General features: G+C 42.6%; 1 protein-coding gene and 1 pseudogene across 1 annotated transcript; one reads left to right on the forward strand and one right to left on the reverse strand.

The window, feature by feature from the left end:
* Positions 1–1538, forward strand: part of LOC117437992 (NEDD4-like E3 ubiquitin-protein ligase WWP2) — a 46274-nt pseudogene extending 44736 nt beyond the window's left edge.
* A 988-nt stretch (positions 1539–2526) lies between these two features.
* LOC117438024 (26S proteasome non-ATPase regulatory subunit 7-like) lies at positions 2527–8952 on the reverse strand. Its single transcript, XM_034073386.1, has 7 exons — positions 8718–8952; positions 8014–8105; positions 6599–6691; positions 5749–5846; positions 5365–5445; positions 3553–3644; positions 2527–2970 (listed from the first exon to the last, which is right to left on the reverse strand). Exons 1-7 carry the CDS (start codon positions 8789–8791, stop codon positions 2532–2534), a joined length of 969 nt encoding a protein of 322 aa, XP_033929277.1. The 5' UTR covers positions 8792–8952; the 3' UTR covers positions 2527–2531.
* Positions 8953–15034: the final 6082 nt, after the last annotated feature.

The following is a 15034-nucleotide window of genomic DNA, read 5'->3' on the forward strand; positions in this document are numbered from 1 at the left end:
AGGCAGCCCGCAGCAGTGAAGCAGCTGTGACATCTGAGCATGGTGATTTCATCTGGTAGCATGCTGTACCCAGACACATTCCTTAGCCATGAACCATACCACCAGAGTTAACTTTGTCAGTCCAGTTTGTAATCCCATTTTGAATGAGATTTGATTTTTTTATTTCATTTTGATTTCTGTATGATGAAACCCCCTTTACAGAAAACCGCAGTGTGGCATTATTTTGCTCTCATCCTTTAATTTGCTGCTTTTTGGGGCCTGTACCAGCCTTTCCCTTATTTTCCTGGAATGGGTGTTGAGCTAACTTAACCCACTTGTTTATTTTTCTTGCTGGCAAATAAGGTTTTTCCAGCTCCCTGGAACCTCTCCAGCATTTACTATCAGTTAAAAAGTGACCTCAGTGACTCAGACTTCCTGAGCAAAGTCCTTTAAAACTGTCAGATGGACCTGCTCAGTCTTGTGGGTTTTAGCATTTGCTGTTTAACTGTCTTGTTTGGAAGCCATGCTGTTCCCTCTCTGTGCTGCCAATATGCTTGTCAGCTTTTTCCTTTCTTCTTTTTTGTATGTTCTCTCTGAAAGGGTCAGAACAGACAGAGTCCTGCTATGAATTTATGCCCTGATGTGTCTCTAGGATCATAAGGGTGTGTGACAATGCAATCAGCTAATAGCGTGTCAAAGGGTTTTCTTTTCAGCTTCTGGACATGTAATGAGATTTGCTGTGCTCATAATTAACAGGCAGCAATGGGCCTCAGAAATTCTGCATCGATAAAGCTGGCAAAGAGATGTGGCTGCCTTGGAGTCATACATGGTAAGTAATTTCTCCTCAGCTCTGTTAGGAGCATGTGGGGATAACAGCAAGCAGCGTCTGTGGGGCTGCACAGGGCCCTGGGCACTCTCTGTACCATCCACCCATGTTCCCAGGGGACATAGCTGCTGTTCCTGGCTGTGCATCTTAGGGCAGCTGCTGTGTGCAGCTGAAGTTGGAGAGGATTCTGCAGTGGTAAGGAGGATTTGGATCGTGGTGCTGTTCACAGCCTCTGCGGTCTCTCCAGCTTTAACCGTCTGGATCTCCTTCCCAACAAGAGCTACAAGCAGCTGAAGGAGAAGCTGCTTTATGCAATTGAGGAGACAGGGGTGATGGGGTTTTGGTGCTTTCCCAGTGAGGGCCCTGAAGTGCTGCTGGGCATAAGGTTCTGCCCACAGAGCCCAGCACTGAGCCCTCTCCACAGGATGGTGCACAGGCAGCTAGGATGCTGTTGCTCTTGTTCCTGGGTGAGATCTACATTTAATGCAGTCCTGGGGGAAATGGATCCATGTTTCCCTCCCTAAAGAAATTAAACGAGGTTGGACGAAGCCTTGGGTGATATGGTTTAGTGTGAGGTGTCCCTGCCCATGGCAGGGGGGGTTGGAACTAGACGATCTTAAGGTCCTTTCCAACCCTAACTATTCTATGATTCTAACCTCTAATCACACTCAGCTAAAAATGGTTTCAGGGTCCTTTGCCAGAGCTGGAGCTGCCTCCCTGTGCCACTGTGTGAAACTGAGCAGCACCTGTGGAAGAGAATTAGGTGCATGAGGCCAGTGGCCACAGGCTGATAGCATTCAGTAAAAAATCCAACACAAGCAGAACTAACCAAACCCACTGTTTCTATCACTGGAGACAGCCTGCATCCAGTAATTCTGCCATGACTTTGCTTTTAAGTAGCAGCCTTGGCTCATTAGTTCTTTGTGTGTTTGGAGGGTTTGAGGGGGTGGGGTGGTGGTGGTATTTTTTGTTTGGTTTGTTTGTGGGTGATCTTTGCCTTTGCCATCCCAATCCCAGCAGGAATGCTGCCAGTGCTGTTGGCACTTCCCATTCTTCTGGCACCAGTGTGCCGACACAGCACTTGCAATCACCTGGCTGGGGTGGTGGCAGGCTCCCACCTTCTCTCCCCTCCATGCCTCCCTGCAGAGCATCACACCAGCCAGGAGTACTAATTGTCATGTAACAAAAGAGCCAACCCCAATCTTGTCATTGGCCAGATAAAGGACAGCAAAACAAATAAATAAGGTTTTACTAGCCTAGCACAAAGTAAAGCTGAAAAAACCAGCATCAGCCCCTTCACTAGTCACTGCATGGTGCTTCTGGAACTCAGCGCCTCCTGCTCAGCTCAAAAATGAATTTATGTGAACAAACCATTTCTTAACCAGGAGCAAAAACTCAGTGTTGGGCAAGACCAGACCTCATGTGAAGGCTATCAAAGTACTTGCTATAAATCCTCAGCTGTTGGCCTCAAGGAGAAAGGAAGAGTGTTGCACTAAAAAAAACATAACTAACATTTCCCCCTGGCTCTCAGCCCTCCCTGGCCGGGTGCTGAGGCCTCCCTATGGATGCCCACTTGAGAAGACCTCTCTGGCCATGTCAGGGTGAACACAAAAAGTAGATACCAAAGCAAAGCAGAGCACTGACCCTCCACCAAGAGACAGGAACCCAGCACCAAAGTGATTTAGTTTACAAGATTTTTAATTTACAAATAAAAAACCTACACATTTTACTTTTTCTCCTTTTTCTCCTCTTTCTTGACATTGCTCTTCTCCTTGTCTTTCTCCTTCTCATCTTTTCTTTCCCTTTTACTCTCTTCCTTTTCCTGTCCTTCTTTCTTCTCTGCATCCCTGTTGGCAATCTTGTTGTTAATGAGGTTGTGCAGGGCAACCACAGAACGGATGAGAGAAGCCAGGTAAACCACCACCATCTGGTCATTGGTCTTCAGATAAAAGGCCTTGACAAACTCTTGCAGGTTGACATCTGGTAGCAGGTTGAAGACATCCTGGAGGTGGTAGATGATCTGGTGATTGATGGGGAGTTTGCTCATGGCTACTTTCTCTAGGTAGCTCCTGATGTCCAGAAGCTTGGAGTTCAGTCCCTTCAAGCCATGGACCTGATTTGTGATCCGTTGTGACAGCGTGCCCACTGTGGTATCCTTGATATCCCTGAAATACCCACCACAAAAAGAATAAGCATTAGAAGATTACTTTGCATTCTCATTCACAGGTAGGTACATTAAGAGCTCTTTACAGTTTAAAAATAAAAGCCGTTTGAAGCACAAGTGAAATGAATGCACCCAAAGAATGAGCTCGAGCAGATGTATATGATAAAGCAATCTACAATAGATCAGTGATGTATCCAGTGGTGTGTGTGTTCTCTTTGTAATATTTGCAACACCAGTTAGAAGGGAGAGAAACATAAGGATTTCAGAGGGTAACTGCTCTCTTCTTTTTTTTTTTTTTTTGCCAGAGAGCTACAGAGCCATCAGCAACACTCCTGATCAGCCCTCACAAATGATATTCTGCAGCTTTGATTGCATGAATATATAGTTTCATCTTCTCATCAGTGGGCAGTCACACTTTTCACTAGCAATGAGCAAATATGCCAAGCAAGACTACTAAGTGAATACTCTCTAACATTTAAGTAGCATGTTGAACAAGAAGCTGGCACTGGGAGGTGCCAGACAGATGGGATCATGGTCACTGCGCTAAGTCTCCCAAGAATGCTTTCATGTTAAAGGTGCTTACCGTAGCAAGTGTTCAACACCAACTTCCTCTGCTTCTTCTGCTCCAATCTCACTAGTCACATGCTCAAATGTCTTGGAGGTCGGAATACCGTCCTTCAGGGAACAAGGATAGAGGAGATACGGTCAGACCAAGCCACAGGTACAAAGGTGCATGCCTGCCAGTCAGCACAGGCATCCCCCACACAACCGGTGGGGCAGCTCTCACAATGCCACTGTGTCAGACTGATGCCTGCTTATAGGATCAAGAAGAAGTTGTAGGGCAAATTACAGCAAAACAGCACCTCAGGGGACTGAAGTACATAGTTCAGGAGAAGGCTGTAAGTGAATCACAATGCCTTTTAAAAGCATGGAATTTTAGAGTATGAGAAACCATATTAATGAAACCAGCACAGTCCACAAGAAATCAGAGGAAAGGCTCTAGTTGGGTTTTTCTTGATTTAATTAGGGTTACCCAACTGTTGCAAGCCCAGAGCTGCAAGCAGTTTCTTCTTTCCTGTGCTCTGTGTAAGTTTCAATTAATGTATTTTGCTGGTTGTCATGGTTTGAGCATGTTTTGAGGGTGTTTTTGTTCAAGGTTTTTTCCAGCCAGGTGGAGGAGGGGAGGCCAGGAGGAAGGAGAGACAGGACACCTGACCCGGGCTGGGCAATGAGGTATTCCATACCATAGCACGTGATGCCCAGGATGCATATTGGGAAGGAGAGAGCTGGAGGGGTAGAGCTCTGGAGGAAAATGGAGGAGGGAGCACGCAGTGCTCAGCCAGGCAGGGTGGAGTGAGTTATGGGTCAGTGGCTGGTGGGGTGTTGTATTCTTTAGTAGTAAATGGCAGTAGGGGTTTTGTGTTATGCCTTAGCTATTAAACCGTTCTTATCTCAATCCGTGGGGGCTACATTCTTTGGATTCTCCTTCCTAACTCTCCGGGAGTAGGGGGACTTGGTTTAAACCTCGACACTGGTCTATGTACTGGTGGGTAGAATAGAAAGGATCACAAGTATTTCTTACTTTTTTGATACAACCTTATTACATTTTCAGATACCTTTTGTCATCCTGGTATTTGCTCTCAGCCAGTTAGAAACACAGATGCGGTTCCAGAAAGAAAAATAACAGTATGGAGCAATCTCATTAAAAGTATAACTTATACACTGGATATTAAGGAAGATGTTTAAAAGATTCACAGGCTGAATACCTGAGAATGCCTCAGAAAGGCAAAAGGATCAAACTTGTTTATATACACCCAGAATGTAATTTAAATCAAAAACCTGCAAATGAAAAGCTAAAGCTGACTTACTACTGTATGTTGTTTGTCTGCACGGTACTGCAAGTGATTAAGTGTTGCTCACACCTAACCTACCTGCCCAGCACTGTCAGGTGCACAAATGAGTAAGCACACAATTACGCCAAACACTTCTGCAAACAGGCTGATGTATCAGAGCAACATCTTAAAAGTGCTCCAATATGTGACTTTCTTCATGGCCACAAACATGACAGAAACACATAAGAACATCTTAAATCACATGGACTGCTGGAGCTATGGAATTCCTCAGGTCAAACAGTAACACACAGCTTTTCTTCCAAGCACACCGGTGGATGAAAGCTTTAGTTACAAATGCATTATGACTGGGGTTTAACCTCTAGTGTCAACAGATTTTGGCTTCAAGTCACAGGCCCTCACTAGTGAGTGCAACATCTTGTATGTCAAAGGCAACTATGTGCCATGGGATGCACATCCTTCAGAAAATAAGGCAATCTTAAAGGCCATCTTTTAATGGAAACCCTGTTCCTAAGAAAAGGCAGAGAAATATGTGGAATACTCACATCGTGAACTTCTTCAACTGAAATATAAGCTTCTGTGGGCAGCCCCAGGTCCTTTGGCTTCACATCAATAATCACCAACACCTTACGGAAAAAGCAAACATTTAGAAAACTGTGTTTCATTCAAAGACCATAAAAAAAATCCCCAAATGAGCTCTTCACAGCAATGCTACACCGGCTGCTCAGAGGCATTAACTCCAGGCTCTGAGAAAAGACATCTATAGCTGTTTCAAAAGACTTGGATCCGAGTTTCTCAATATCTTTGCAGCTACCAGGTCTTTAACACACTGCATCACAAATAACAAAGGTGGGGGTCAAGGGTTCTTAGATCTCCATTTAGGGAGAGAAAGGACCCCCCTCCCCCAAACAAAGAAGTGCCACACTTACAGAGTTAGGACAGTATATTTTCATCAGTTCGTTGATGGCAACGTCATTCTTGTGCAGCTTAGGGCCTGTGTGGTACCAACCAACTATTCTTTCTCTAGCTGAGCAAAATCAGAAAGGATTCTAAATCAGAACTGCATGGTAAGACAACAGCAGAAAGATTTAGACAGATCAAATTAACAAATCAAGAGTGAAAATCTGATGTGTGTGGGAGATAAATTACAGTAGGCAAGGCAATGACATGGGTAGTGACAGTTTACTAACTGTACCTATCATAACTTACTAACTACATATATAACTTCATTCCTAGGTTCTTAATTAAACTGGACTATTTCATATGATTTATTAATTTTGCAGATATCAGGATGCAACAGCTTGAAACTGACACCTAGAGATGCAAAAATTCTAGAAATGCGAATTGTATAAGAATGACAATTGGTCCCAGGGCTAAGAAAATTTACAGGAACTGAAGTTATGACTGAACATTCAGCTCCAACTGAGTAGTAAAGACACTTTTTAACTTCAGGGCATATCTGTACAGAACGGATTACAGAAAATTCTGAAATTCTTCAGAAATAATGGCATTTTGAAATCTGAGTTATTCTGAAATGCAAAGCTGTCAGGTGTCTTAGGAAAACTAGCAAGATATAAATTAATGTGTTAAGAACACAAACTACTTGCAAAAAATAACCAGTGGAAAACCATCAGTGAAAGTGAAGCCATGCAGAGAATTAGCATGGAGTGGCTTCTTATGTGAGCAATTAACTCTCTACCTTCCTATGAATTCACTTCCCCATACAGTTTTGAAAGTTGCTGGGAGCGTATCCCTGATGGCAAGACCACCTCAGCTTACCATTGACCTTCTTAAACATTCCATACATGTTCTCCAGATAGTCATGGTCTAGGAACCACACAGTATCATCCTTGTCATCTTCATCAAAAGGTACTGGGAATAAAACAAAATATCAGTATTTAAGAATCCAACCTCCAGAATGAAGATTTTTACAGAAAGACTGAGAGTTGGGATATCTTTGGGATGCTAAAGGATAGTGGATTTTAATCAGTTTCAACTGTTATGCAACACTGCTGCCCAAGCTAACCTGCCACCTTGGCCAGTTCTCTCAGGCAAAGGCTATCTCATCATTACTAACAGTTTAGAACTGAGGAAGAAAATGCAAAGCATTGTGAAGGTGGACAACATCAAGCATCAGAGAGAAATCCTCCCACATACACAACTGACTTAACAGCATGCATGGACATTTGATATGATAAACTGAGTATTCCAGCAGACTCTATGGATTGTCAATGAAGAGCAGTCTACTTAGAGAAAAATTAGTTTTCAGTGTAGAACACATCACTGACATATTTACAGGCTACTAGAACACTGTGAGGCATTTAAGTAAGGACTATTTACCCTTGAGTAAATGACTATTTTATCAGCATGAATACAGGCAGACAGGCTCAGTTCTGAGAACAAAGACTAGTCTCAATCTTTTAATTTACAATTATAGTAAAAGCTTAATAGCTGAAAGGCTGTCAAAACAACAACAAAAAAACCCACAAACAAAACCACCCTTTTTTCAACTGAAATGGAAAAAAGCTCTTCCAAAAATTGGGGGGGGGGGAGGAAAGAGTCCACACCTGGGAGAAAAACTCCATGTAAACTGAAATTCCATACATAAATTGAAAGCATTTTGCTCTGTCACAGAGTAGTCCTGTTGGGAAGGAAATGATCTAACACAAATGGGTCAGCAGAAACCATACGTTCAAGAAGTACTTTTACTATCACATATAAATATTTAAGAGGAAACTATTTCAACACTATTAACAACATACTTAAGAACTAGTAATTAATTAGACAAAATCTGAGGAAAATGAGCAAGGCTAAAATATACATTATGTCTTTACAGAAGTAGGTAACAGCTACATCAGCATTGAGCACTAAATTCTGTGTAACATGTTGAGACACTGATCACTTAGGAGGTCAGCAAGTCCAATGCAGCAAAACATTCACCAGCATTTTAAAAGAGGTTTATACCTGCTCCCAAAACATTCCACAGTGTACAGTATTACAGGGAAGATACAGCACAAGACTGGCTGGAATAGGTGTATTTTTGACAAGTGTAAGCATTTTTTTGTTAGATACAGGCTGATTTGTATATGGAGGGTATAATCTGTGCTCTGACAGAATGACTTAAAAAAAACAAATTCAATTCATCTATTAAATAATTCAGTAGTTTTGAAGATGGGTAAGACACCCAAACTCACCTGCAAAACTGTTGGACACATCTAGTATTTTTTTCTGCCACGAGCCCAGCAGCACACCAATGACACGCTTCTGATTTCCAACTTTTCCTATTCTAAATGGAAAAGGATGACAATTCCCACGAAAAAAAGCCCAGTTCAGGGAAGAAAGTACTAGCAAACCCCTTGCTTTGCCCCATTTCTGCAAATTAAACAGTACACAGATTGAAAGGGAAAAAGAGACATTATGACTGTTTTATTACTAATTGTTAATTTACATCCAGAAAAAGGCATCTCGGTGCCCTCAGAATCAAACCTTGCAAACCAGCGATGCTGAAAGAGAGCTGCATGGTCCAAGGCAGCTCACGAGGGGGATCAGGACCTGAAATCAGCACTGCTGCAGCCTCTCCACAGGACAATGCGCTATAAAAAAATAAGTTCTTACACTGCTCGATGGCATCCACAATTTACTTTCGCAAGAGCAGGCTTGTTCGCCTTATGAGATCTGAATTTTAGTTTTTGACATTAAAATTTTTTGACAATCGGTGCAATTAAGTTAGGCACGAGTTACACACTAGATGTTTAGAGGAATACGACTTAGCCCCCGCTCGGGCGCGCTACTCCTCTCACGGCGCTAGGTTCCTCTCCCACGATCTGCCCGTCCTCCACCGCGCCGCTCCCCACCCGTGACTCAGCGCCGCAGCAGCGCCACACGCACACAGCCCCACCTGTTGAAGTGATCGACGACGCTGAGAAGCACCAACGGATGCACCACCACCCGATCCACGACCAGGTTAGGCATGACACCCTCTCAACCCTGCTCCGCCGCCAGCCCAGCCACCCACCCCTTCGATCCCTCTCACACCAGACCAACTCCCCACCGCGCAGCCCCACTCCCAGCTTGCTCCGCGCCAGGGCGGTACTACCGCCGCCAGCCCAACCACCCACCACTTAACTCCCTCTCACACCAGACCAGGTCCCCACAATGCGGCCCCAATCCCAGCTTGCTCCGCGCCGGGGCGGGGCTACCGTCGTCATCTTTAAGAGGTCGTCGTAGTCAGCAACTAGATACCATCTTGGAGAGGTCGCGGAAGACAGATGTTGCTGCCATCTTGAAAATGTGCGTCCCTATTATCCACAACGTGGGACCATCTTGGAGAAATTGGGTGGCTCCGCCCAGAGGTGAAGGGCGGGTGCACAGAGATGCTGGTCTACTTTATGGCAATACTTCAGCGCGCCCCGTATGTAGGAGGGTGGTTGTAGGGACTGGTTCTGTTTAGTGGAAAGCTGAGGAGATAAAATCGGAGGTGGACAGCTTTACTGAGTGTGTCCGGATACAGTCAGCGGGTCCCTTATCCATCTAAGTAGCTAGCAAGGGTGTTTGCCGTATAATCTTTCCAGGGACAACCGGTTTCAGGAGCTGGTCAGCCGTTCCCGGCCCCCTCTGCTGTTCGCGTTGTGAAATACGAATTCACTCCTCTAAACAAGATAACAAAGTTTTATTGAGGGACAAAGTCAATAAAGCAAAAGCAAACAGCGCTGGGCGCGTGACTGTAGCCAGAGGCACATATGATCAGTATTTGTTACAGGTTTATATACTTTTACAATTCCATTAGTCACATACATATTCATAATCCCTGCATATAGGCAGGGAACATTATAATTAAGTCCAGTAATTTATTATCAGAAGTCTCCTCCTCTTGGTGTCTGTGCACTGCTCTTCAATAATTGTGGGCAGGGGTCTTGAGGATGAAGTAAGCAGTCTTCCTCATGTGAGTAGGGGTCTTCAAGATGAAGTAAGCAGTCTTCCTCGCAGTGTGCTTTTCACCTTTGGCCCAGTTGGACACCCCAGTAATCACACAACTCGCTAAAACCAGCCATATCTGCAATTATTCTAATAACTAACAAAGATTTGAAACAGTGTGACCTTCCTGCAAAATATATTGCAGGATGGGCAGACAAGGAGTATCCCAAGCTAGCAGATGTTTGGGAGGCTCTGTCTCTAAACTAACTGATAAGTACAAGGATGGTGTGAAATAACTCCTTCATGTTTAGTGGGGTCACTAAATCTTGTTATCTCACCACAGACTTACAACACAAACATTGTTCTTTAAAACTAAAGATACTTTAGAGGACCAGTGTGAAACAGTTAACTCACATTTAGTGGGGCCGCTAAATTCCACAGGCTAACAACATAAACTTTGTTCTCTTTCTACGACCTAAGTTAAGCTAAAAAGTACGTTAACTCTATATTTTATAGGCATTAGCTTTTTTTCTATCAAGCATGCAACCCCCCCCCCCCCCTTTCTTCTTTTTACTTTACAAATTCTTCTACTATATTACTCCGGTTTGCTCATCTTATGTCTTTATTGAGTTTTGGTTTTGTTACTATAAACTTGTATAGTTATATCCCCATAACCACATCTATGATTTGCGAAAGCCAATACATTTATGTGTTTATCACAGTCCCCCCTTTTTCTTTTTCTTAACCCATTTGGCTTGAGCCATAGTTTTCATTTCTGGCTTTTCTAATTCGCTCATTTCTTTCAAAGATTAGTTTTGCCTCCTCAAAGGGGTCATCACGAGACCAAATTTTTAACATTCTGATTTTAGATTCTGCTCCCTCAGGAGTAATTATCTCAAATCGTAATTGTTCTATGGTCTTACGAACCTTTCTACTTATCAGGGGAACAACACAAGGTATAACGAGTAAACCAGTTATTAGCAAAACAAAATTCAGCAGAATTCCTCTTAAACCCCCGAAGTTCCACCAGTTATTGTTCCACCATTTTTCTATATCCAAGTTAAATCCTCTCCAGGTTTGAACGGGAACATGTGTGACCTTTTTCATTTCAGTAATTATCTTTTCAATAGCTTTTCCTTCATCATCTATCTGTAAGCAACAGTTAGATAGGTTGAATTTACCACCCACACCCCCCTCTTGGGCCAAGAGGTAATCCAGGGCTAGGCGATTTTGATATACAACTGTACGAGTTTTGCTGTTCTGTTTGGCTAATATAGTTAATGCATCACCAGTTTTGTTAGTTACAGTTTCCAGGACTGCCTGCAGCCTAATTATGCGATTTAACATATATATAGGGACCTGGTATCCCCAGGATCCATCCTCAGCCCAGGAGGCAGGATTGTAATATGCAATGATTCGCTCTGGGGGCCACTGATCATCTTTCCAGTTTCCAATCTGAAGGCCCCTTTTAGCACGGGGTATTTCAGATACATCAGAATAGACTGGTACCCCTAATTGTTGCCCCCTACATATTGGTAACAAAAAGAAACTTGGCCGGATGGTTCCCAAAACACATGTTCTGGTCCAATTCCTGGGTAATTCAGAGTAAGCATATTTTCCACAGATCCAATATAGTCCTTCTGGAGCTTCCCACTTATCCCCAGTATTCTTATTTAAAGTCCAACTTTTCCCCCCTTCTGCAATATCTGAGGGATGGCCCCAAGTTATTCAATTTTTTACTGTTTCATTCCAAATTCTACTGTTTTCACAAATTAAATCTCCCACTGGCTTCCTCCCTTGTCTCCCAGGGGGCTTCTGCCAACAGTTCTGGCCAATAATACTTGTTTGTAATGCCCATTGTTTTGCTCTCTGGACTTTGCTTGAATTCCATATACTATTGTCAGTGATACTAATTTTCTTCGGTTCCCAAGGCCATTGTTCCCCCATATTGGTACCTCCACACACATAACAATTATTTATATTGAGTACTTTTGCTATATTTTCTGCCAAGTTCACAAACAAATTTCTGGCAATTGTGGGAATTTCATATTTGGCTCCAGTTTCCATTTCATGCTAGAAAGAATGGAATAGTAGTACCTCCTCCTTGTCTGAGTGTACAGCTTCCTGGATCTTAATATGGACTAGAGTTCCTGGGTCTGAACCAGTGGTGCCAATCTGCAGGCTAAAAGTGTGTTCGGCCATTTTCCAATCCTCATTCCAGGTTCTGGGTTTATTTATGGTTAAGTTCAGTGGATTACACTGGTTTCTTCTGCATTCGTTTGAGGCAGTCAGTCTCTAGCTTAACTACCCAATATCCTAACTCCTCCAGTCTCTTGGTATACTCCCCCGGAGAATAATCTGTGGTCCAAAGAACACAGGTCCAAGAAGAACAATAATTCCAGTTCCTTGTACAATCAGTATTTGCCCATTTAGATTTGTACTTCCAAGAGGAGCACGTATATTTCCAGTTGCAGGAGTAGGTTTGTATCCATTCCATATTTCCACATCCTCCTGCCCACTTACCACTGTCTATTGCTTCACAAGTATCAAAAATTATACTTATTGGATTATTTAGATTAGTGTTTTCAGTTCGCCCTACTACTATTCCATCTTTTCCCATGGATTGCACTTTCAATCACCATTCCTTCGCCTTCATTTTAGGATCATAATAGATTATCTTGTCTTTAATATTACATTTGGCATACTCTGTATTGTTATGGGTACACATCTCGAGTGGGGTTCCACTGCATTGATAATGGGTGTGACAGATTAAAGTTTGCATAGTCAAGTGTCCACTCAAAGTGGTCTTTATACATTCCGTGCAATTGGAGGAGGCTCGTACTCGTGATAGGGACAGTAGCCATAAGATGATCAGAGGTCCAGTATGACATATACCTCCACCCCTCTGGCCTGTGAGGTTGCTGCCCACAGCCGAGGTATGTTTGTACTTCTTGGTGGCAGGCATAGAGGCCAACCTGGGCTTGCCCTCAGCCATCTTATTTCTTCACATTCAATTTTTACACAAACTTTATTCACAGATCCTTATAGTAAATATCTATTTGTCTTTAGTTACCTCCCACTCCAATGGTACCAATAACTCCCATTCACAAAACAGAGTAAGCAGTCAGCACTCAGTATTAGTTGTCTATTCTGCTGACTAGTCAGAACACCCCAATTATATAGATTCGCACTTAGCCTTTTGTTTCATGTCTTGGTGTAGACTCTCATACCTCAATTACAGAATCATAAGACTAAGCAAGTTCCCTATATATATATCTGATTAATTTAATTCAGATCCCCTAACTTGAGGAATATTATCTCCCCAGGAGGAGAATCAGAGTTTCCTCGGGGTATCTCACAAGGGAATTTGAGACTTTGTGTTTGCAAGTTATTACATATATATATATATCTTACTACATGGTCCTCTTCTTGAGAGTCAGTGTGGTGTCACCTGGCGCAGATATGACAGTCCACTCCGTATGTTCCTCCACTGGTCTTTTAATCCTGCTCGCATGGGTCCATCTTCTTTTTCTGGTCCGGATCGCAGCCTCCGTTGTCAGCAATACCTGCAAGGGACCTTCCCATTTTGGAGTTAAAGATTGCTCACTCCAGGTCTTAATCAATACACACTCCCTGGGATGAATGTTATGAATTTTAAAGTCCAGAGGTGTTGACTGGGGAATCCATCCTTTTAATTTTAAATGTTCTAGAGTCTGTGTTATTGTGGTGATATATCTTCTGATACTCGCCTCTTCTCCCTCATAAGTAGCAGTCTCCTTTTGGGTTGTCATAAAAGGTAATCCAAACATCATTTCATAAGGAGATACCCCTAAGTCCGATCTGGGCTGTGTTCGAACTCGTAACAATGCTAAAGGTAGACACTTTACCCAGGATATCTGCGTCTCAATCATTAGCTTAGTTATTTTTTTTAATTTTTTTTTTAAGGTTTGATTCATTCTTTCCACTCTTCCCGAGCTTTGAGGATGCCATGGGGTGTGTAATTCCCATTTTATTCCCAAGGCTTGGGTTATTTGCTGTACAATTTTTGAGGTAAAATGTGTCACCCTATCCGAATCAATTCTGCTGATCATCCCATATCTAGGGATAATTAGTTCCAAAAGAGTTTTTGATACTATGTTTGTCATAGCCCTGACAACTGGAATTGCTTCTACCCAATGAGTTAAGTGATCCATTATTGCTAACAGGAACTTCCACCTCTGCACAGGAGGGAGTTCAGTAAAAACTATTTGGATGCTCTGGAAGGGTCGCATTGCCAATTGATTCAGAGAAAACTCCAGGAACAAACTTGCCAACAAAGTTTTGAAGCTGACAAGCAGGTATTCTTTATTGTGGCGCCGGGAGACACGGGGGATAACTCCTCCTAACTTGTGTCTCTCTATTGCTACACAAGCCATCCTTATATAGTCGCTGGGCACACATACATATTCATGAGGCTACGTATGGATTACATCATTTTCCAGAAAGCTCCCTGCATGCGTACAGAATTGTGGTGGTGGTCTCTGAGGGTCGTTTACTTCTTCCAACAATCTTCATCACTTCTGGCAGCCTTTGAAGCACGCACAGTAGATGCTTATACCAGTTTATTTGGTTTGTTAGCACCAGAGACATAATAATCCTCCTATCCTCCTACTTATCAGTTAGTTTACCCGTAGCCTATCCTGGACACCTGCTATTCCCAGATACTCCTTATCCCTGCATCCTGTTTTTCTAGACTGTTTTTCTTAAGACCACATCAACTATAACGATTTATCTTGTGCCAGTATGTTCTCTATCTGTACTCTATTTTTTCTATGTATTATGCACCTCAGTAATTTTCCACTGCTACTGTTACAAAGCCATTGAACTTAACATTGCTTAAAACTAATTCTAAAGGTTTATAAATTCCATTTTGTGATTTTGTGTTCCCCTTGTTTCACAATTCACGTCCCCCTGAGGTAGTATTTTTTGTTGTTTTTTTTTTACAATCTTTTTATTCACTTTTTGACAAGTCATGTATTTATCAGTTATTTGCTTTGCTAATCCAAAAATTCCAATACATCCATACTCCTTTAAAAAGTGGCCACACAAGGCCTCTGTACCCCAGTGAGTCTCTTGGTGTATGTTTTCTAATATCTGTTTAGTCAATGGCTTATTAAGGAGTTGTCTCCCATCAGGGAGTTTCCATTTCCCATGTTGATCTTGTTCTCCTCCTATTTTACTTAACTCTTTCTTTTCTGACTCACTGAATTTTGGAATCTCCAATTCCTGTTCCTCAGGTAACAGAACTAACATGACTCTCTC

Source organism: Melopsittacus undulatus, chromosome W (genome assembly GCF_012275295.1).
Source record: "Melopsittacus undulatus isolate bMelUnd1 chromosome W, bMelUnd1.mat.Z, whole genome shotgun sequence".
In the NCBI taxonomy this organism is placed as follows: Eukaryota; Metazoa; Chordata; class Aves; order Psittaciformes; family Psittaculidae; genus Melopsittacus; species Melopsittacus undulatus.